A 24,977-nucleotide genomic window follows, 5' to 3' on the forward strand; every position below is an offset into this window, starting at 1 on the left:
TTAGTAGAGTGGGAGGGAAACTGCTACAAAATGCATATGACAGCATCTTTTCTTTTTTCTTCTTCACTGCCCTGTTTAGAGTTTCTTTTACTTTAAAAACCAAACAAACATGATCTGGAGAAATGCTTCTTTAAATGGGTTAAAAACCTGCACCCATTTTTTAGACTCCAGCTGGAATGGAAGGTTTTTTTCTTTTGTACTGTCTAAAGTGTAAACCATCTTAGCAATGGTATCCTGTAACTTGCATCCTTTTTGTCTTTCAAAACTCCCTTTCTAGTAGTGATCGTGTCGGTATGATTTCCTTGTTTTTCATATAGACAAGGCCAAGGTTGTTTTTCATCAAGGACTGAATTCTATTTTTTCACATCACATAGGATGACCTCCCCCCACCCTACTCACCAAATTCCCAAGTTGACAAGAACATGCAGCTACTATATACTTTGCATGCAGGGAGAGCAACAGTCACCTTTGCAGGGCATGCTTTTGTGTGTGTGTGTGTGTTATACTTAAGATAAATTTGCATCCTGTTTGCCTGACTTTCCTCAGTGTTCCATGCAAGTCTCTGGAACAGTAGCACATATTTTTTCTAAATAAATAAAATAAGGTGGAAAAGGGCTGTGGCTCACTGGTAGAGAATCTGTTTGCCATGCAGAATGTCTCAGGTCCAATTCCTAGAGTCTCCAGTTAAAAGGATTGGGTAGTAGGTGATGTGAAAGACTTCAACCTGAGACCCTGGAGAGCTACTACCAGTCTTAGTAAACTTGATGGACCAATGGTCTGATTCAGCACAATTTAGCTTCTTGTCATGTCCAGACTTTTATAAAACTGCTACAGCAGGGGTCCCCAGCCTTTCTTGACCCTGCAGGTGCCTTTGGAATTCTGCCACAGGGTGGTGGGTGCAATCACAAAATGGCTGCCAAAGAAGGTGGAGCCAGTTACAAAATGGCCACTGCAGGAGGTGGAGCCAACCACATAATATCAGGGGTGAGGCTATGCATAACTCTGATAGTAACTCTTCAGCACTCCAAGCACAAACTCTGTAACAGGATGCTTTTTAAAATGAACGCACTGCTTTAAAATACTTTCTTGTACATAACACCTCTTACCTTTAGTCACTTAGTGAATATCCTTGTGCTGTGGTAGCAGCTGCCCCCAAAGCAACATTTACTCAGCCAATCAGAAGCACCTCTGGCCTTGCCCACTTTCTATCAACACTTGGTGGGTGCCAGGAAAGGTGTTGGTGGGTGCCATGGCACCCACAGGCACCACGTTGGAGGCACCTGTGCTATACAATGATCATTTCATTTTTGTAAAGCATTCTGAATATCTGCACACCCAGAAGTGGCTTTTGGTAGAGCAGTTCCACACACTTGGTGTTGTGAGGAAATCAGCTACTTCCTGCAGGTATGTCAGCTATCAAGTTTCCCTTATATGTGACTGAATGGAGACCATGAAAAAAAAAGCAGGTTGCTTGCTTGTTTTCTCTCTTTTTTTCTTTTTCCAGATAATCCCCTGTACAATCATACAGTTTGTCCTCCTTACTTGCTGTAAACTTTCAGTTTTCTAGCAGATTTTTTTAGGGATGCATGCAAACAGGATAGACATTTGCCCCACTCTTCAAGGCATCTAGGGATTCTCAAAATCTGACAGCTTTCTTGGGTATATTCTAATGTGTTTTGTGGCATGGATCTGCGAAAGCACAAGACATGTATGTAGGATGGCACATAGACACACTACACAATCACCAATTACAGCTAAACAGCCCAGTTTTACCCCCACATAGAAAAAGCAAAGGGATCCATTACAGAGTGGTTACAACACTCCGTTTCAATGTTGGATTCTTTCTAAATCATCTCATAATCCATTATAAGAAGGGAGCAGGTCAAGCCAGCAGCCACTCTTTCTGACCAATGGTCATCAGTCTTTATATATTATAATTTCAGCTGTCTTTATCCAAGCTCTAGTTAAATAGGTTACAAGTCAATTGCCCAGCCCTCTCTCTACTTAGTATAAATTTGGAGCAGAGCATGTATATAGAGGAAAACATGAATATTGCAGAGTATAGTAGTAATTGCTGTTCAGAGAAACATTCATGTGTGATACAACCTTTTGGTATAATCTTCCTTTAATTGGGAAGATTTCTTACGTACAAAAAAAGTGCTGTCCTTACTACAAAATTCTTTGGAGCTTCAAATGTTATAATTTCCTTACAAATTTGATGTATGAGGTAAGCTTTAAAATAAGATGTTTTAGTCTTGTGCATTTCATTAGAACTAAAATCTTGAACGATGAGCAAGCAGCCACCATAGATACCTGCTTCCAAAAAAGTGTGGGATATATTTTCGGATCATGAGTCAGTTTGAAGTAATATTTCTAGAAATGTTATTTAGGTGCCCAATGAAAGGATTTGCAGTGAGGCATATCCAAAGTGAGGGTATGAAGTCAAAACTACAGGACTACATGTGTTTTTAGTTCAAAGTATTGTGTGTCCTTTTGAGCACCAGGGTATGCGTCAGGGAACTAGTCCTCATATATTTAGCTATGATGAGTGCATTGACTTTATATATAGTAGTAAACTCTTCTTTAATTCTGCAAGCATAGATGTCCTTGTCTGCCAATGCAGATAGCTCTTCCCCAATCTCAGAATTATTAAAATGAAAGCCTTCCAAATTAACTACAACCATTTCTTTGTAATTTCTCCTTGCGCTTTCACTGTTTATGTTCTTCGCTTTCTTTTAAAGAATATGATGGTTAGGGGAGAGAACCAGTGTAGGAAATCGTTATGTAAGTATTAAAGAGACCTGCTTGTTAAGGAATTACTACAGTTATAACCAGTTGCCAGCTGGTTCGTTATAAGGAAGTCTTATAAGGAAGTCTTGTCTTACCCCCTGCTGCTCGCCCCTCTTATGGTTGCCAGATCAGAATGCTGCACTGACAGTAAAAGCCACAGATGACAGTTTACCTTAAATCCTTAAAAGGTGCAGTAGCCTCATTGGGTATAGATTCTAGGCTTAACCATTACGCCTTCTTTATTTGTTTATTAACCAGCTCTCAAAGTAGTGAACATGTTATAACAAACATTGAAAAAGATAGTTTTCCAAAAAATTAAACCCTTGTGTAAAACCTAATAACAGTATATTGCCCTACTTGTCTCTAACCCTATGTAAAATTTTGCTGCAATCCAGAATGATTTACAATATTCTCCCCATCTCCATTTTTACTCACAACAACGATGAGAGATAGGGTAGGCTGAGAGGGTATGACTGGCTCAAGGACACCCAGCTAAGTTCCATGGCAGAGTAGGACTCTGAGAGCCAAGCTTGGTATAATGATTAGAGTGTCAGACCATAAATTAAATAAGTAATTCATTATGCAATGCGTAACCTCTTCTAACATAGGCACTGTGGTAAAATAGCACCTCAGGTGTTTGTTTTTTACCATGGAGAATGAGAGATTGCTGAACTGGTCCAGGTCTTAAATTGTGAGACCACAGTGAAGAGTTCGCCTTTCCCGGCTTCATCCCACTCATTTCCTTTCACAAATAGGAATTGCTTTCTGCTGCCACCAGCAGGCCATTAATAGAATTCCTGTCTGAGGTCTATAGTCACTTAAATAAAATCTGAATCCTTAATTAACTCGACATGGAGGGTAGGGGGGGAAATTCTCAGTTGTTACCGAGATGCTCAGCTAGGCAGCCTCCTGCCTCTTTTCTTATACCTTGATGAGCCTGAGCCAACGCATGAGGCTTTTTTTGAGGTTATGAAGACCAAACAACTCCAATTTTGGAATATTTTTTTGTCCTAAAGAATATAGGCAAACAAATGATACACTGAGTAAAAGCATACAGTTGATCAGTCGCCATGAAGTCCCTTTACTTGTCTCCTTGTGTTACCAGCAAAAGGCTCCCTGCGGTCTAAAACATGTCTGCTCTCTAAGAAAGGCTACTTCTCTCTGAATGGCATCTTGTTTTTGAGGGAGAGTTTTTTCTACCCATTCACCAGGGATAGAAACTATTTTGTCACTTTGGGGCTAGAAGGCTCCTCTTATGTACTTACAGCACTCAGGTTGCCTTCGTTGACATACTGTGATGGCTTTAGAACCACCAAATCCTACAGCTTGCAGTTCAGAAGGATCTGAGAGGGTCTCTCTCATATACTACTACTTGTATAGGTAGTTTGAGCATCACGTCTGAACCTTCTGTTCATAGCGTGTAAACCCAGCATACACAAAGTAAAGTAGAAAATTCTTACACAGATACTTGTGTACAGATACACTATGTTCCTTCTTGCCAGTAATGATAGCAACTTAGTCAGGAACTGTAAAGCAACATTTCTGCTAAAGTGAAACAAAATGTCGGGGGACAGTCAATAGGTAGAAGTTATGTATTTCTTTCTCGGTATCCACCGAGAAAATGGAAATCAGTTTTATTCAGCTGGTGATGGAAATTTTGAAGCCAAGTTTGAAAAAAGAGCAGGTTTAAATATATTCTTGGAGAATTAACACAAAGTTGACCTCTGGAAATTCAACACTATTGAGTGCTTAAAACCATTTTCAATGCACTATCCTTGGGAGAAGGTATAATACCGTGTTTCCCCGAAAATAAGACACTGTCTTATATTTATTTTTCCTCAAGAAGAGACACTATGGCTTATTTTCAGGGGATGACTTATTACGAGGGAATCAGAACTGTCCTCCCTCTCGGCTCCCGTTCTCCCCTTACCACCCCCTTCCGGTTCCGCCCCCAGAGGCCCAGGCGCGCTGGTTGCCGGGCCTTTGAAGTGGCCGCGGGAGACTGCATCTGCTCAGCTGGGCTCCTCCTGTCTTCCCTGCCCCCAGAGGCCTGGGTGCGCTGGTTGCAGAGCCTTTGAAGCGGCTGCGGGAGACCACCTTTGCTGAGCTGGGCTCCTCCTGGTCTTTTCCACCCCAGCCCCGGGCGCGCTGGTTGCCGGGCCTTTGAAGCAGCCGCGGGAGACTGCATCTGCTCAGCTGGGCTCCTCCTGGTCTTCTCTACACCAGCCCCGGGGTGCCTTATTTTCGGGGTATGGCTTATATTAAGCAAATGCTTAGAAATGCTGCTACAGCTTATTTTATGGGTATGTCTTATTTTCGGGGAAACACGGTATATGGGACATCTTTGTAAATATTTTTTATCCTTCTGATCCTCCAATGGTCTGAGAATGGCTTACTTGGGTCTGCCTTTCCACTTTGGATTTTACCTGAATGTCTCTGAATCTTGGGTAGGTGTGTAGTATCGGTTTGCTCTTGTCCTATTATGTAGTGACTCTAGCCAGTAGGTTTCAGAATAGGTTCATGTCTTGGCCTTTGGAAGGGGAATGAAGACCTGTTTGCAGGTCCTTCTCAACTGCCTGGTAAGAGAGAGCTAGAGAACACACATTATGAGGGTTGCATTGTGAAGTGGGAGTCTGTCTCGTGGGACTCAAGAAAAAAAGATTGTAAGTTGCTATCTTAGAGCATTGTATATAGTGGATTTAAAATGTTTGTATGCTCACTGTAAGTTTTCTTTTTCTTTCTCTCCTGAACATTTTCTGACAATAAGCTAAGTTAAAAAAAATTCATAAAGAAAAGCTGGTGTCTGCTCAGAATAGAATATATTAGGTTGTTGATTCTTCATGATTTCAGTACCACAACTAAAATAGACATAGGAATGGATGTGTGATATGCTCCTTGATTGTGAGGGGAAAGAAGTAGCAGATGAAGTGTGGGAAGGGCTAAAAGAAGAAACTTTAAAAACTGGATTTAATTACTTTGGCTGCTATGCATAGTTATATCAAAGTCAATGTAACTTAGTTCTGCCATATAAAAGATCCTATTAAAAATTGGCTGGCATCTGTTTAATTTGCATAAAATATAGTATGAATATTTTCTAGTTTGCTTGTCTCTAACAAGGATCAGATTATCAGTGATGTTATTTCTCAAAGATAGATCACGTTGGGTAGCCATGTCAGTCTGACCGTAGCAGTAGAAAAGAGCAAGAGTCCAGTAGTACCTTAAAGACTAACAATATTCCTGGTAGGGTATGAGCTTTTGTGAATCACAGCTTACTTCTTCAGATATCAGATACACTAACAGAAATTTTGTTAGTCTTTAAGTTGCTACTGGACTCTTGCTCTTTTCTATTTCTTGAAACAAGACACTTGGAAATTTAAGTCTTGCATGTAGTTGTAGTTGATGATTGGCATTTCAGATTTCATGCGTCTATTAACTCATGCAAATTCCATCCACCTAAGAAATCTTGTTGTAAATTGTCATATTTATGGCGCATTTCCAAAACTGTTGAAGATCAGTAATTCAAATATTGTTATGTTTACTTGTATTCTGAGAGAACTAGAAAGTTACTGGTCTTGGTAAATTAGTATTTGGTAGATGAATGTGGGAAAGGTAACTTTTGAGCCCTCCTTACTGAGACTTCTGCCCTTACTGTGTTTCAGGATTATCTTGAGTGGTTAGGTAATTACAATTGTTGCTGTGTGAAGACAATGTGATAATTGAACGAGGACCAATACTGTTTTTGGTTATTATGTGATGTGCTGAGTTTATTTAGATCTCTTACTGTATTCTAGCTATATGTATAGATAGAAATGTGAACACATGAAGCTGCCTTATACTGAATCAGACCCTTGGTACATCAAAGTCAGTATTGTCTACTCAGACTGGCAGCGGCTCTCCAGGGTCTCAGGCAGAGGTCTTTCAGATCACCTACTTGCCTAGTCCCTTTAACTGGAGATGCCGGGGATTGAACCTGGGATCTTCTGCTTGCCAAGCAGATGCTCAGCCATTGAGCCACAGCCCCTTCCCTTTTAAAAGTGAGAAAGCTGTAGAGCACAATTTGTTCTTGATAAATCATAATTATCCAGAGAATCTCTTCTAGCAGTATCCATTTTTCCCTCCAAGGGTCCCAGGGTATCTAGTAGGTTCTTATCTTTTTATCCATCCCCAATTTTATCATTGCAACAATTCTGTAAATAAGATTAGACAGAAAGATCTTTTGATGGATGCAGTGTTAAACACTGAAGTAAATGGAGTGGGAATTTAAATCTGCATCCCCCAGCTTGTCCAACACTATCCATTGTATCATCTCCCCCCCCCCCATGCAAAATGGAAATTTTGCAGAGTACTGAAAAAAACATATGAAATATTTTCTGTTTTTGGAGCAGTTAAAATACTTCTGAAGCCAAGGTTTTACTCACTCAGAATGTGATATGAAGAGTTTTATGTAAGGCAGTCTACAGCATTAGAGAACAACAATTGATGTGCAGACTATAAACATAAGCAATATTTTCATGGATACAGTTATTATTTAAATATGACCAGTTTTATCCACATTTAGTATGCTATAATACACTATTGAAGAGTTCACTATTTTCACTATTTATAATGTTAAACTTTATATCCACAGATGCTGCTATCCCTGTTGTGACTATGTTAGGTTGTTTCTGTCCACAACAGAATATGCTTTTGTTTACTACAGAATTTGTGTTCTCTATTTCATCCTCTCATGATTGTCAAAAGCCAAGGTACAAATGCTAATGTAGTATAGCATGCAGCATTTTTAACACATTCTCTCTGATGTTGGTTACATTCATATTTTTGCTTGAAGATATTTACCCTTTTAAATTTTGTCAGTATGTCCAGAACAGTTTTGTGTGCTTTTATTTCTTTTTATTTTATTATACTTCCACCTCATCCTTTCCTGACCTAAGCCAGGCTCAGGGTGTCTAGCTTTTACCTCACCCTTTCCCAACCTAAGCCGGGCTCAGGGTGGCTACAATTTAAAAATATAACCATATAAAATTCAATTTCAGTTCTAGAGAGAAACCATGCAAATGCAGAGTAGATGAGCTGACACAGATGTCCATGTGGGGTGGGAATGTAGACAGGGACAATAAAAAGGACAAGCGAACAGGGTGGAAAGGAAGGGGGCAAGGGGAAAAGGAAAGGAGGGGAAGGGAGCCTAGCTGATGGGAAACTGTTGCTGACCTCAACCATAAACCTGGTGGAACATCTCAGTCTTACAGGCCCTGTGGAATTTCTTCAGGTCCTGCGGAATTTCTTCGGGTCCTGCAGGGCCCAGGTCTCATTTGACAGTTTCACCAGGCCAGGGCCAAGACCAAAAAAGCCCTGGGCCTGATTGAGGATAGCTGGAGATGTTTGGAGCCAGTGACTACCAGAAGGTTATTGCTGAGTGCAAAGTTGTTTGGGAGGCATAACAGGTGGTTCCTCTCACTTACAAATTTGTTGTTGTTGCTGAAGCAGTTGATCAGAGACGGAAAGTATTAAATATATTTCAGTTATTCAAAAATTTGGGGGGAGGCTTTATTCTTTAGCTTTAAAATTTCAAGAAATTTTACATCTGTATCCTCAACATACTTTGCTTCATAGCAAATTTCACAGAATTTACTCAGGCAAGTGTATACTGAACTTGAGCGTAAAATGCCTTTCTGTACCCCAGGCTATTCAACTAAGACAGTTTGTATTTATACTACCTACTAGTCTGCAAAATGGGTAGAAACATGCCATTTATAAGGGCCTGGGTATCTGACGGACCATCTTCTCCCATAACAACCTACCCCCTAGTTAAGAATGATATTTGAGGACCTGAACTATGTGTTCCCATTGGCTCAGGTAAGGTGTATGAGATGAGGCCTTTTCTGTGGTTGCACCTCACTTATAGAATACTCTCCCCATCGTTATGGGCCTAACACCTAGCATTTTCTGGGTTTAAGGTGTCAAGTGAAGTTGTTGTTATTTGTTCAGACATTCTGTTGTGATTTCTCCCCATGGACTACTATTGTGTAGGGACTACTCTATTGTGTCTTAAAACTGTCTGGTGGAATGTTAGTGTCCCTTTGTGCGGCTGTAAGTTTTGTTTTTAATCTCCGCTGCCTCATTGTGGTGGTGGCAGTCTATTTTTAAGGTGCTGCAAGCTACTTGGTACATTCGTAGAGAAGCACTCAGTCAAGAAGCAACATTCATAATTATAGCCTAAAGTAAATTAGGCTGTTTCCAAAACTACTGTGTGGTTATTTGGAGTATATTCACAAGCTTAAGCAGACCAGATCTCTATGGAGTTGCTCAATTTTAATGTCAATTGTCCAGTTGAGCAATTTTTTTTGGACTGCGGGTCTTAGTTGAGAGAGCTCCATGCCAAGATAGGCTGTTATTGAGGTTGGGGGTGGTGCCCCAAATGGTAGCTCTTCGGCATTTACATAGGCTTTTACATTGTTGTAAAAACGCAGAGTGATAAGCTGCAGTATTGCAGTCCAAAGCTCTGCTCACGACCTGAGTTCGAGCCCAACAGAAGTTGGTTTCAGGTAGCCGGCTCAAGGTTGACGCAGCCTTCCATCCTTCCGAGGTCGGTAAAATGAGTACCCAGCTTGGTGGGGGTAAAAAGAAGATGACTGGGGAAGGCACTGGCAAACCACCCCGTAAACAAAGTCTGCCTAGAAAATGTCAGGATGTGACATCACCCCATGGGTCAAGAATGACCTGGTGCTTGCACAGGGGACCTTTACCTTTTAAAATGTTTTAAAAGTGCAGAAAACAATCTCTCCAAATCCAGGAAGTTCCATATCAGTATTAATTATTGGTACATGCTAATCAGGTAGTTGTGGCTTAAACTGTGCATTGTTTTAATCATGTTAGTGCATACAGGCATGTTGTGCTTTCCTTTGCCTTGGATTTTTGTTTCATTTTTTTGGTTATACAATGCTATTTTTAGTTTGGTTGGCTTTCAACTTTTTGTAGAAAAAAAAGGAGAGAGAGGAAGTGAACAGTGAAATCGCTTTAATAACATATTTCCTGCTTGAAGTGTGTTTCATCTATGAGGCCTAGACAGAGGACATGTCATTTCCTGGATTACTTATCTTTAGTACGGACGGTCTGTTGTACTGCATAATCTCTTGACCCCCACACATACATTAGGATTCATAAGTGTAGTACACATGAAAACCTTCACTTGCTACTAGTGCCTTAAATCATGACCCTAGGCACTGATCCTGAGTATGAGACTAAATTGTATGGGACTAAATTGCATTGAAACCAGTGGGAGATATCTTTTTAAATATTCTTACAAGTGTTTTTTTTTAATCTGAAAGAGATCCTCTAGCAACAATTATGATAACTAAGGTGATCGCTGAATTTCTAGAATGCTATGCAGAACTATAAATATGTTTGGCTCTCCATATTATCGATAATTTCTGCATACCACCTTTATTGTATAAAATATTATGTAATATGTAATAATCTGTGTAACAACTGGTGATGAATGATGTCCCCCCCATCTCTAATTAGAATGGGCTGGGCTAATTTATTTTTAAAAACATTGGAAAATAATGCTTACTGTTTCTAAGCCTGTTACAGAGTTTGTGGCTTTGTCAAGTACTTGACAATCTCTCTGAATGTCTCCAGCTCCTTGTGAACCCTTACACCTTGGCCTATTGTCTCCTTGTGTGTGTGTGTCAAGTTGCTTCTGACTCATGGCGACCCTGTGAATCGATGACCTCCAAAATGCCCTCATTAACAGCTTTGCTCAGGTCTTGCAAACTGAGGTTCATGGCTTCCTTTATGGTGTCTATCCATCTCATGTTGGGTCTTCCTCTTATCCTGCTGCCTTCAACTTTCCCTAGCATTATTTGTTGCGGGAGCTGGCGGATTGTGCCAACGCCCAGGAATAACCACCAGTACCAGTAAACCTTGTAGAAAATGCAGTTGTTTATTCACAGTGCTATACACACACTCTTCCACCACTATCTCCCGACATAAGACGCATGGAGTCAAATACTTATATACAGATGCCATCTCCAGGCAGCAATTAGTGTTACAGGCTGAGTCACTCTCCAGGTACAACTCATTACCTTCAGGCTGAGTCACCCTCCAGGTACAACTCATTAACTCAGTCTCAGGCTTTCTAGGGGCTTTCCAGGTTATTACATCAGCTTAGCTTGACACTTAGATCCCCTGAATCTAAATCCACCTGTCATAGCTAATATGAACAGACTTGCATATTCTGTCACTCCTTCTCAGGTTTGTCATATTTGCTTTGACAGTTGCAAGAAACTGTTGCAATCCACCACCTTGGTGAACAGATCTGCAATATTGTTTACACCTGCACATCTCATTACTGTTATCAGATTATTGTTTATTGCAGCCGACACATTTTGATACCTTATCTTGACATGCTTGCTCTTGCCATGGAATGACTGCTCGATAGCAAGAGTTTGCGCTGCTTCGTTATCTGAAAACACTTGTACCGGCAGAGATACATTTACACCCAATTCCTTCATTAAGAACACAAACCATTCTATTTGTCCCACACACTCGCTAATGGCACTGTACTCTGCTTCACATGAGCTAGTAGCCACAAATGTTTGCTTAAGGGACTTCCAGTGAATTGGTGCCTTCCCCAGAAACAAGATGTACCCACTTGTTGATCTGGAATCTTTTTCATCTGCCCAGGATGCGTCCGCATACGCTGTCAGACTTCCTCCCTCTGCCCTCAGGTTTAACTGCTTATCCTTTAAATACCTAAGAACCCGCTTAGCAGCCTTCCAGTCTCTTTGCTTTGGAGACATATTTCGTTTAGTGAGACAGTGTACAGCTTGATAGATATCTGGTCTTGTCTAGCAAGCAAGGTACAGAAGGCTACCGACAAGAGACTGATATAGCTCTCTGTCACACTCCTCTTGCCCTTCTGTCTCATCTTTCACATACCCTGTGACCATTGGGGTATTCACAGCATTTGCATTTTCTAAATTAAACTTCTCCAGCAATTGCTGTATTTTTCTTGGTTGAGACAAAGAATAAAATCCCTTCTTGTCTCTGGTCACTTCCACCCCCAAATAACTTTGGATTGGTCCCAAACATTTCAACTTGAATTTTGTGCTCAACTCCTTCTGAAATTGCAATTGTTCCTGTTTTGTACTGGTGACCATATAAATATCATCTACAAAAACAATCAGATATGACAAGCTTTGCCCCGTGCTTCTCGAATACAGACAGGAGTCAGCCACACTCTGGGTGAAACCTAATTGCTTTATGGCTTTGTCAAAGCAATTATACCATTCCCTGGCAGATTGATGGAGACCATAAAGAGCCTTGTTTAACTTTAACACCATTCCTCCGTCTTTTAGCTTGTAACCGGAAATTTGCTCCATGAAAATTGTTTCCTTTAATGTAACGTTGAGGTATGCAGTCTTGATATCATAATGCCATACCTCTAGATTCTTTAACCCTGCTACTGCCAGCACAGATCTAACAGATTCAGCCCGAATCGTCGGACTTAAGCATTCATCATAGTTCAGGTATTTTCTTTGGCTATATCCCTTGCAAACAAGCCTGGCCTTTCTTTGCACAGCACCATTTGCAAGCCTTTTAACCTTGAAAATCCATCTGCAACCTATTACTGACTGCCCGCTTGGAAGTGATGTGGGAGTGAACACCTTATGCTCCTTCAGAGCTTCCATCTCCACATCCATCGCTTCAAGCCATAAATTCTTCTCTTTATCTCCCAGAGAAAGAATTTCCTGGTAACTAGCAGGTTCATGGTCTGACTACCATTTTCCCCACCTCCCCTCCTTCTGAATCTTCAGACTTTGCAGCTTGCCTGCTGGGAGTCCTCTGCAGGGAAAAGTTTACCTCTTGGGTTTCTGCCTGTTCACTTAAAGGCAACTGCACTGTTTCCTGCTCCTTTTCCTCCCCATGCAGCCTTGGCCAGTTTAAAGATTCCCCAAAGCTTGCTGATCTGCTGAACGTGATCTTATTTTGGGGATCTCCAAACCTGTAGGATTTGGCTGTATTCTGATAGCCTAGGAAAAGTAATTGTTTAGACCTTTTGCCACCCTTTCTTCTTTGATGCAAAGGTATATTGACCCAAGCTTTAGACCCAAAAATCCTCAAATGCCTTAAAGATGGGTTCTTCCCATATAACACTTTATAGGGGATGTCATTTATGCTTGAGGTCCACAAGCGGTTGATCAAGTAATTTGCAGTCTCTCCCCAAAATCTAGGTTTGAGCTGAGAGTCTTCCAGCAGAGCTTGCATCATTGATTGCAAGTATTGATTTCTGCGCTCTGCGACCCCATTCTCCTGTGGCACCCCGGGATTAGCAAGTCTCTGCTTAATGCCTTTACTTTCCAACCACTGAGTCAGGGCATGTGATAACAATTCTCCACTCCTATCACACTGTATCTTTTTTACTTTGAGGTTTAATTGCCTTTCAACCGTGGCAAGCCAATATTTGATAGTTTGACAAGCCTCACTCTTATTTTTCAAGAGATAAATCCATCCAAAATGGGTCCTGTCATCAACCACACATAATGCATATTTATTCTTGGACACACTGTCTGGATAGGGGCCACTCAGGTCCATGTGCACAAGCTCTAGGGGTTGGCTACTAACCCTGCTGCTGGCTTTTGCCACTGGACCCCTCCTACTCTTCACTGATTTGCAAACTGTGCAGTCCAAGAAAGAGTTGCACTTATTTACTTTCAGTTCACCCCTAATGCCTCTAGGGTTTTACTAAGAGTAGAATATGATGTATGGCCAAGCCTCCTGTGGAGGAGATGCTGGCAGCCATCATGTGGTTTAGGGTTTAATGCTTCCACCACATTAGACTCTTCTGAGCCACTGTGCACCACATAAACAACTTTGTTAATGTGCCCCTTTAACAACACAGCCTCATTTTTCTTAATCAGGCAGGCTTTGTCCTGAAACACCACCGTATATCCAGCCTGGGTGAGGGCTGAAACACTTAATAGATTATTCTCAAGCCCTGGGACACACAGCACAGACTTGAACGTGTGATTTAACGCAGGAAAAAACACCTCCCCCTCACATGCCACCTCCAAACGCTTCCCATCTGCCAAACTTACATGACTCTTGGCAGAACATTTCTTTGCATTTAACATTGCAGCAGAGTTAACAAAAACCTTGGAATCTCCACTGTCGATTAGCCAGAGGCTGCTTGCTTCTCCAGCCTCTGCCAGTACTACAGAGGTATGTGAGGAATGTTCAGTCTGTTTACGCTGACGTCTCTTGGCCAGCTCATTAGGGCAGTCTCTTTTGAAGTGCTTCGTTGAGCCACAGCTGAAGCATTTCCTGGCAAAGAGCACGCACTCCTCCGGTTCCTCCTTGAAGCCACCGCTCCTCCGACCAGCTCCACGCGCTTGCTTCTGCTGCAAACTCTGCGCAGGGTAGACGAATGCCTCCCATCCTGGTGTCTTTGGCGATGTCCATGGCGAAGTCATCGGCGAAGTCATCCGCGTTGCCATCGGCGTAGACTGTTTGGGATGTCCCTCTCTCGGGTGACCCTCCCACTGCTGGGTTGCTGTCTGCCGCAATGATTGATGAGCTGCTCTTATTACCGGATGCGGTCTCGCCTGGGCTGCGGCCATCTCATCCTGGCTCTCCCACCGTCTTGCTTCATCTTCCAGGATTCTCCCCGACACGTACTCTGGCATTAAACGTGCTGCGTCCATACGCTCCAGAGATGTTATCAGCACATGGTAGCTTTCATCTAGGGATCCTAGCATAATGTGCATTCGGTCTTCTGGTGTGTAATTCTTCCCCCTCAGCTCTAGCTGTCTGAAAATCTCCGTTAGATTCCTGAGGTGCTCGGCTGCCGGCGTGTGGGGTGATTTATGGCTTCGGTACAGCCTCATTAATGAGAGGATAGTCCCGGCTGAAGTCCGAAGATGCACCTGCTTCAAAGCCTCCCACGCTTCCGGGCATTTGCCTTTCCTGACACGTAGACTAATTGACTGTTGTCTACTGACAGAATTATATTAGCTAGAGCCTTACTGTCCCGTTCCCGCTCCACTGCAGTTACAGGCACATGCTCTACGGCTCCCCACTGAGCCTCCCTCTTGAGATAATGTTCCAATCTCACCGACCACGTAGCATAGTTGTCCTGGGTCAGCTTCTCCAAGGGAATTTGAGATTGAGCCATCTCACCACTCAATCTCCCACTGCTTCTACAGCTTCTATGGCTTCTGGAATCCTGGATGCTGCTGTGCTACTCTCACTAGTCCCGTGAGGCGTAGCAAACTGGGCCCAGAGCCCTGTTGCGGGAGCTGGCGGACTGTGCCAACGCCCAGGAATAACCACCAGTACCAGTAGAGCTTGTAGAAAATGCAGTTGTTTATTCACAGTGCTATACACACACTCTTCCACCACTGTCTCCCGACATAAGACTCATGGAGTCAAATACTTATATACAGATGCCATCTCCAGGCAGCAATTAGTGTTACAGGCTGAGTCACCCTCCAGGTACAACTCATTACCTTCAGGCTGAGTCACCCTACAGGTGCAACTCATTAACTCAGTCTCAGGCCTTCTAGGGGCTTTCCAGGTTATTACATCAGCTTAGCTTAACACTTAGATCCCCTGAATCTAAATCCACCTGTCATAGTTAATATGAACAGACTTTCATATTCTGTCATTATTATCTTTTCCAGTGAGTCTTCTCTTCTCACCTACCCCAACATTTAACTGATGGCAGCCTTCACAAACATATAGGAGGCTTCTCTGTTTGGGTGGCCTTCGCTCCTTCCTATTAGAAGCCAAAGAACAACCTGATCTCTGCACTGATTCAGGTTTATAGACAGAGAGAAAGATTTCTCTCCCTCCATAGCAAACATTGCAGTGGAGATGAAGCATACTAAAGCAGAAAGAAACTGGAAACTCTTAAAAAGGCATATCTTCTAATGTTGATTCTAATTAGCACCTATACAAAAGTTTGTCATGGCTGCATGTTGTAAAAGAAAAAAATCTGGAATCGTGAGGCTGTGTTATCTAAAAATAAGTGAGATATTGTGTCTTATTCTTTACATGACCCCCAGCATGCAGACCAAAAATACGCAAATGAGGTCACCCAGTGATGGGGAGATGTTTTTACAAACTTGTTGCGGGGGTGGGGGGAGAACCCACTTTTGCAGAAAAATCTAAAAAGTAAAAAATAAGGATTTTTTTTAAAAGCCCAAACTTTTGAAATGATGTTTGCCCTTGATGCCTCAACTTAAAGGGGAAAAGAAGACCTTGCAATGCTACGCCTATCAACCTCAGTAAATCCTGTTGAGATGCTTGGGTGAAGAAGGCAACAGGAGAAAGTCGGCAGTGGTAGTGCTGGAACAGTATGGAAAAGGAGAAGGCATCTGGAGTGTGGGGGAAGAATAGCAGTGATAAATTAAATATTTGAGAAAGCTGTAATTGAACACTTGGATGTTGTATAATGTTTTTAAAATCAATACTGTTTTATGGTTATAGCAACTAGTTAGTATGCATTTTTATATGTGATATATCTAAATAATTGTGGAAGAGAGTAATCAGGACAATAAGGTACCGTGTGAGACACGTGTTCTCCAGGCTGAAGAAAGGTGTCCCAGATATGTAACATCAAATTGCAGACCTGTCTTTGCACCAGAGAGATACACACCTTATTTATATAACATATGTGTTTTTAATCATGTTTTAATTCATTCTATGTATGTGTTTTATTTTTTATTTTTTTTGTAAATGAGAGATGTGATGTAATGTCTCTTTAACTCGAGACTGCCTCTCAGCACAGCACAGCTGCCGAGTATTATTAATGATTTCTCGGCACTCTGTTGTCGTCGTCGTCGTTTGCTGGCTGATTGTTTGGTAGCCCTCTTTGCTGAGGCTTTCAGAGATGCCAATAAAGTAAGTTGTTTTTTATGGGATGCCTGATTATTTTGTTAATATCTTCGAGGCCTTTATTTGGGGTCAGGACATTACAGTGTTCTTTTATTTGATGCAAGCAATCAAACTAGGAATATACAAGCCCTGCTGGATTGATCAGTGGTCCATCTAGTCAAGTATCCTGTTTCACACAGTGACCAACCAGTTCCTCTGGAGGGCCAACAACAGGGCATAAAGGCTAAGGTGTTCCCCTGATGTTGCCTCCTGGCACTGGTATACAGAGGTTAACTGCCCTTGAATGTGGAGACGTACTGCCCCTTTAGTCACCATGGCTAGTAGCCATTGATAGACCTATCTTCCATAAGTAAGTAGATGTATTGGTTCCTTTCTTTCTGGGAAGGATTATCCTCATATCTGTGAATTCCAGGAGCCACTGGAGAAGCTTTACACCCCAAGGCCTTCATGACCGCCACTGAGCACACAAAAGCCTATTTGCACATCCCCATATTTCAAGGTCATCACAGGTTTCTCTGTTTTGCCTACAACGGTCAGCATTTCCAGTTCAGGACTCTGCCTTTTGGCCTGGCATTAGCTCCTAAGGTCTTCTTCAAGGTATTCGTAGTTACTGGTGGCTCTGATCCATCAGCAAGGAATCCACATTCATCTATATCTGGACAACATCCTTATCTACTCTCCAACTCTGGAGGTAGGGACCAGGGACACCCTCAGAGCCATTCAGCTGCTGCTGCAAGAATTGTGATAGCTAAAGTTTGGAAGCAAGTGAGTAAACCTTCAATCGCGGACTGGAGAAATTATGGATGTATATGAGGATGGCCAAACTATGGAAAGTATATGGAAGAATTTAAAAAAACATGGTTAAAGGCCGCCTCATATTGGGATAAACTGGCAAAAATGGATTTTACTATATTTTTTAGCGAGTTATAGAAACTAGTTTTAATATCTTTATATTATATTCTTAATAAGTATTTTATTATAGAAACTGTTTAGACACTTCTCCGGAAGTCTGGTGAAGGGTCACTTTTTTAAGGTGGGTGAAGGGGTATCTTTTAGGATTTTATAATTAAGTAATTTTGAATGTAATAATTAGTATATAAAGATACTTTTGTATTTTCTTTTTATATATTAATTTTATTGTATTTGTTTGTTTTGTGTTATCAAAATTAATAAAAAATTATATATTAAAAAGAGCCATTCAGCTCCTGGAGACCCATAGTTTCATACTAACAAGGAGAAGAGCAGTCTTACCCCGTTGCATAGGCTACAACACCTTGTCATGATCATAGACATGTGCAAGAACATGTTGTACCTCCCAGAAGACAAGGTCTCCTGGGTATTGAGTTTGGCCAAAGATATGGTTAAAGCCAAGACTGCCCAACTGATGTCTATGGTCCACTTTCAGGGCCTAATGAACTTCTGCATAGGGACAGTTTCATGGGCCTGATTACCTGCCAGACCACTCCAGTCGTTCTTCTGGCCCTATCAACCAGAGATCCTGCAGAAGAGCAACAAACTCCCCCTGTCTTTCCCAAGGTTAACTCAGCCTTTTAGAGGAGTCAAAAGATTAATCTCCCATCCTTCTGTGTACATCCTAGCCACCCCAAGGAGAAAGAGTGGCATTTCTTAGACCTCTGGAGGATCTTCAGAATCTACTTCTGACATACTGAGTCCATCAGAAAGACGGATCCATTTCATTTTGTTAACAGCCCCGAATAAAGGGAAGAAGATGTCCAGATCAGACATCAACTGCTATGCCATTCGACAGTGTGTCTCCCATGCCTACAAGGCAAGCAACATTCCGGTTCCAGCAGGGATCACGGCCAACTCTGTGAGAAGTCCAGCCACTATTGCAGCCTTTTATTATCAAGCCTCGGAGTAGAAAATATGCAAGGTGGCCCCACAGTCTTCAGTCTCATTATTTGTTAGACACTACAAACTTAACTCTTTCTTCTTGGCCAACACCGCCTTCATTTAGAGTGCTGCAGCATGTGGTGGAAGATAGTTAATTCCCACCCGTTTCTTGGGACACTGCTATTGCAAGTCCCCTACCAAGCTGACTTTCTCCTCAGAGCGAGAACAGAACCTTGGATACGTACTATTTACCATGAGGGTTCCTTCTACTCTGAGGTTAGGAGGGCATCTTGTCCCCCCCCCCAAAAAAAAGAGTAAGGAAGAAAAGGAAAATGTTTATGGAAAGCAAGATCAAGTTGCGGGGAGAAGATGTTTGCTCTAACCCTTCCTTAACCCCATCATATCGCCCTTCTGGATATCACTTGTTTGCTTCTAACAGTGAATTACCTGCTCTGGTTGTTATTTTATCTCTGTTCTGTTCCTTCCTGTCCTCGGGTTCATCAGCTCATGAAGTAACCAAACTGAGCTGGGGTGACTCCCACCCGGGAGACAGGAAGTTGAAGAAATTGGTCTTGCCTCCCTCAGCAGTTGGTGGGAATTACCCATACCAAGATGCCGTCTGAACCTCCAAGCAGAAGGAGCCCTTATGGTGAGTATCCAGAGTTTCAGTCTGTTCCCAACAGTGACCAGCCAGATGCTTCTGGAATTTTTAAATGGGCCGTAAGGAAGATGGTTGCCCATTTTACCTCCAGTGTCTGGTATTCAGAGTTATTTTTCTACTACGGCATATGAAGGCTTCATTTAGAGGTTCTAGATAATAGCAACTGATCTACCCTCTATAAAGCCTCATATCCGTTTTCGGTTAAGCAGTCTAAATAGCGGCTACTACTACTACTGTGGTATTGGATGTCATATGTTAATTATATAGTGTATAAAGAAGTAATTTCTTTTATTGCCTGTTAGATCTTGCTCCTTGTCACCCACTTGTTAGAAACTCCTGTCTGGTTACTCTGTGATAGGTTGCTGCAACTGGTTCCAAATTCTGCACCTCTTCTCCTACCTGGAGTAGGATGCAGAGAGTGTATTTGTTCTGGGCCCAGTTCAAGGTTGTGCTAGAGGCATAAACAACTTGGGCCCTGTATTCCTAGAGATTGTCTTCTCGTGTGTTTCCTCTGTGGTTAGCTAGTGGTGCTTCATTACTTTGTGTACCCTCCTCTCCCCAATTCCTGATTGCACAAATACAAAAACCTTAATGGCATAGATACAAGTTTCTGCTTAAAATTTGCCAGACAGAAGGCCGCAAAATCTAATATATCTACATCTGACAGGGCATGTAAAATACGGAGGACCATTTAGTACAGCATACTTAATGAGATTACAAGGAATTTGGCTACCGACCTAGTTACATGAGGGTTGCAATCATTTAGTAGATATCATACAAGCCCTGCATCAGTTTGGGCTCGGCTGCTGATTAGGAGGGGTTCTGTATATTTCTCTCTAGCCGAGGTGTACAGTTTGCAGTGCAGAAGGATATGAGCAACCGATTCTGGTTGTTTTTTGGCACATGAATAGAATTCCTAGAGATTGTCTTCTCCTATGTTTCCTCTGTGGTTAGCTAGTGGTGCTTCATTACTTTGTGTACCCTTCTCTCCCCAATTCCTGACTGCACATACATACAGACACATACATATGTTACAATTATGTTTTTAAATGGTTTGTAAAACTAGGAATAAATAGTAAGAGAGCTTCTGCAGCATTTTAATTTTATTTGAAAATATGGGTTGTATGCAAATTGGGTATGAGATACATATTGCTTTGTAATCTGTTTGTAGCAAAATATTACGTCATCTCTGTCTAAGAAGCTATGGAGTAGGGATGGATGAATTTCTGTAAAATTAATTATAATTAACTTTCTAAAAATTATTTTTTATAGGATGGTCTGAATTCTTTGGTTCTTGATCTGGATTATCCAGCACTAAGGAAAAACAAGAACATAGATAACTTCTTAAATAGATGTAAGTTTCATTTGCATGCTGTCCCTGTCCATTGATACTGAATGATTAGAGATGTTATGAATTACTCCATTTATCATTTTGCCTATCTGAAAAAGCCAGACTAATTTTTAAAAGAGGAACTTGTGTTTTCATCATATTTGAAAAAAAGTTGTCAATATGTGTTTAATGTAAGGTATTTCATTAAATTATTCAAGACTTTAGAATACTATTATTAACTGTCAGAATCATAGAGTTGGAAGGGACCAGCAGAGTCATCTAGTCCAACCACTTGCACAATGTAGAAAATTCTGAACGACCTCCCCCCCACACCCCCAGTGACCCATACTTCATGCCCAGAAGATGGTCAAGGTGCCCTCCCTCTCATGATCTGCCTAAGGTTATAGAATCAGCATTGCTGACAGATGGCCATCTAGTCTCTTCTTAAAATCCTTTTGCTGCTATTTGGAGTACTACATCGTACCTGAGATTTTGTTCTATATTGTATAGATAGGGAACCTAATTATTTGAAATGCCAAACTTTTTCTAATGATAATCATTTTATTAAGAGCTCTGGCCAGTAGATATAAAAATGCTGCCTGATGTCAGCGGATCACTAAGTGCGATTGGGAGGCTTGTGAAAATGAGAAATTTTCCCCTAGCATGAACATTTCTGCAAGGATACTGTAGGGTGGGATCCAGCGGCCAGCTAGTAGAAGGTGCTTATAGTCAGAGATCTTCACGTTCACATCTTCCCAGCACTCCCAACTTTAGAAAAAATTATTCCTGGGGTTGCACGAACTACATGGAACACGTGGGAAGGCTGCAGTGGGGAGGGTACAAAATTGCCCTTTCTGTCACCGCAGCTCCACTGGCAGAAGAGGGAGAGAGGATAATTTTGCCCCCTTTCTTCTCTTCACAGCAGCCTCCTGAAGGGCGTGGCTGTTAGTTCATGTCGGTTCCTCAACACCAGGAACATCCCCCCCCCAAAGCTAGAAATGTTGGAGGGAGGGGGATGCAGAAAAGATCTGTGGATGCCAGGATCATGGCTCACTGGACCCAACCCTATAAGTTCTTAGAAACTTGAGAAGGACAGTGCTTTCATATCCTGATCTTTTGCTGTACAAAAAACACACCGATAACAAATGCGTAACATATTACACAAGTGGGGTGTGCCTTTTCTACATTTTGGCTTTTAATTTCCGTTTGAACAGTGAAAAGATGAAAGTGTAGTGTAATGGTTAGAGTGGTTGCACTAGGATCTGACAGAGCTGTGTTTGAATTTCCATGCTATCATGGAAGCTTTCTGGGTGAGTTTAGGCCAGTCACACACACTCAGCCTAACCTACTTCATAAGAGTTTTTATGAGGATAAAACAACGGTGGTAACAATGATCTAAGTCACTTTGGGTCCCTATTTGGGAGGAAGGTGGAGTATAGATGAAATAAATAAACCATTTTAAGAAAATGTAATTTTCTGGAAGTATAGATAGATGACCCAGTATGTGACCACACCCTTGTGTACATTATAATGGCATTCTTTAAATTTGTTTTAGTTGAGAAAATTGTGGAAAAAATTCGAGCTTTGCAAATGAAAGCTGAAGACTATGATGTTGTTAAAGTGATTGGAAGAGGAGCATTTGGAGAAGTACAGCTGGTAAGAAACAGAATCACCATAAAACCACTGTACTTACATTTCAGTGATAGTGAATTTTCACATGAGCAAATTTTAAACTTTGGTTTTATGGTTTAAATGTATTCTATGCTATGTTTTATCTACGTTTGTAAGCCTCTTTGAGCTTCATAAGGAAGAAAGCCAGCCAATAAATGTTTTAAACAAATAAATAATTTTTTTTTGTATTTAGGAATAATCACAACATTAATTTATCTCAAACATCTTCACCTCATATTGCATACAACATTTAAAATATGCAGATGTATCATAAAATACAGTTTCTTGTACAAAAACCAGTGGCCTCCTAATAGTCTCAGTTCTTCCTTTATTCACTCTTCTAAGGGCAAGTTGCTTGACTTTATACCCTCCTTAAATGCATTGGTGGTCAGTTCCCCTCAGACGTGTGTGATACTGGAAGTATGACAAACCATGAGCATGCAAAGGAAGTGGAAAGGCAATTAATATAGCTGTCACTTGATAAAAACTTGTATGTGTAATTGACTAAGATTTCTTCAATCATTCTTGCTGAATTTGCACATGAATAAAATAGATGTTCTCAAGGAAAAATATTCTTTGGGTTAGATCTAGCCAGCTTTTTTGGCTCAATCGTATCCACTCCCCTTCTTTACTGCAGCCTCTATCCCACATGACATTTGTACATGCAGGTCCCTTGATCCTCAGCATAGTGAAAGGGGATAGTGTGCTCAGACACTTGTGGAAAGATGCGCGACCGCCATGTGCAGCTGGCTGCTGCCGGATGGCTTTGTCCATAGACAGAACCAGGGCTTTTTTGGTGTGACCAGCCTCAGGGGCTGGCCACGGGAACAGCTCATCTGTTCAGATGGCTGTTCCTGTGATGATCCAAGCTCTGCGGTCCCATCTCCTGAGAGTATGGCCACAGCTGGCAGAGGCTGACCCTGCCCACAGCACCCAACACCCTCTTAAAATTGAGTAGCCCCGCCACCACCCATCCTGCCCCGCTTGGTGGTGAGGTCAAATACCATTGAGCCCCCAACTGCCACCCCAGGTCCCATCGTTCTGTCTCCGCCTGTCACTGCCATTCTGAAGGTAGCAGCTGGCACTGATAATATGCCCTGGGAGCTGAGGTGCAATAGAATGGAGCCGCCTGCCACCAGCCCATCCCAAGAGCCCAGGCAAGCACAGTTGCTCGAGTCGGTTGCTCGCCCAGCCCAATGTGGTCACTGACAGAGCCTGGCTGCTAGATGGCACATCTAACCCTGACCCACCGCTGCTATCGTCTGCCCAGTGGCAGGCTGGCCTCACCCACCGGCTACCACGTTCATTTTGCTCCTCATGTCCTCTCCCCCCCTTGGTTCCAACCCCCATGGGGTGGCCGCAGCCATCGTTGGGAGGGTTAGGGAACTGTCTTTCACTGGCTCCCTGAGCCTCTGTCTGCTGAACAGCAGCTTTCCACTCCTGCAGCCATCAGGCTCCACGAATGGCTGGTAGCTCGGCACCTGTTGAAGAAACTGGTAAGCGCATGCGTGGTGGGTGCCCAGGATCATGCTGGATCCTGGCGTCGACTGGTGGTCCATTCTGTGATCTATCATGGGTGCCTCAGTTGCTGGTTCAGCACCGCTGGTCTGGCCTCTGTGGCGGGGCTCATTCACATCAAAGCTATAAGACTGCGGTTCTGGTCTGTCAGCGCAGCTGACGCCTTGTTCCCCTTTCCAGCAGCTCACCCGGGAGGGTTGTTGTCTCCTGCAGCAGAATAGTTCAGATGTTGCATGGGCCTTCAGCAGCCCACAGCCTCTGAGCAGACAGCTTCCCCCCCCCCCTTTTGGGGGTCTCCCTGTTGTCAGTGGCAGGGGTCCCAGTTCACACCCTCCTCCCAAGACCCCCCACCTCTGCCTTTCACCAGTCGTCCTGCAGGCCTGCCCTGCTTCGTGGATGTGTTCAGGTTCCCTCGCACCTGGCCACCTGGTGTGGCCACCCCCTTGCTGCCACCCCCAGGCAGCAGGAGGCCGACCACAGCACGGCATGTCACTGTCAGGATGCTGTGGGGCTGCTGCCTGCTGACTGCTCGGAGCTTCAACCTGCAAAGTAAACCCTTGGGGAGAGCTCGTCCACACATGGGTTGCAGACTTTGCTCTCTGTGGAGGGGTGTTGTGCCCTGTGTCAGACCTGTTGTGCTAGGTGCCGGCCCCCTGCCCAGGGTGCATGCCACAGTGCAGTTTGTCAGGGATAGCACAAAATGCACCCTCCATGCCCATGTTTCGCTGCCAGGACTGCCCAGCATGCGTTCTAAGTCTGCTCTTCTCATGGATTTTGGACAGCGTCCTGAGCCGCACGCCTTACCTGCCAGGTGTATGCAGAGTGACTGGTGCTTTTAAAGGGGGTGGGGCTCTGCTATTGGCTGCTGCTGTGGGGGCCTGGCCACCTTCCATCCCTGTCCCATTGACCAGCTGCTAGGTCAGCTTCCAGAGCCACTTGGGGCCCTGGAGGCGTGGCTACATTGATGGGGGGGTCATTTTTGCAACCCTTTAATGCGGCTCAGTGGGCTTCACCATGGTTTTTGCCAGTATAACTTCACGGTTGAGAAAGTGGGTGTCCCAGAAGGGTTCAGGGCCCTGAGTAACATTGGCCCTGCCCCCTTTTGCACGAGCCCCTGCAGCGGCTCCCGCACTGCTCCCCAGCGCTGTTGTAAATGCCTCTTATGCTAACGCAAGAGGCACTTACGCTGGCGCTGGGGTCGTGCTGCCTCCTGAGCACTTTTGGCTACCCCTTATGGATTGTGATCATTCTCCC

At 42.9% G+C, this 24,977-nt stretch overlaps 1 protein-coding gene across 1 annotated transcript in view; it reads left to right on the forward strand.

The window, feature by feature from the left end:
• ROCK2 (Rho associated coiled-coil containing protein kinase 2) overlaps positions 1-24,977 on the forward strand; it is a 113,656-nt gene that overhangs the window by 26,342 nt on the left and 62,337 nt on the right. Inside the window, exons 2-3 of the mRNA XM_056856236.1 lie at positions 20,477-20,558; positions 22,090-22,190. Of these exons, the coding sequence (XP_056712214.1) occupies positions 20,477-20,558; positions 22,090-22,190 (183 nt within the window). The remainder of the gene's footprint in view (positions 1-20,476; positions 20,559-22,089; positions 22,191-24,977) is intronic.

This window comes from Euleptes europaea, chromosome 10 (genome assembly GCF_029931775.1).
Source record: "Euleptes europaea isolate rEulEur1 chromosome 10, rEulEur1.hap1, whole genome shotgun sequence".
NCBI lineage: Eukaryota > Metazoa > Chordata > Lepidosauria > Squamata > Sphaerodactylidae > Euleptes > Euleptes europaea.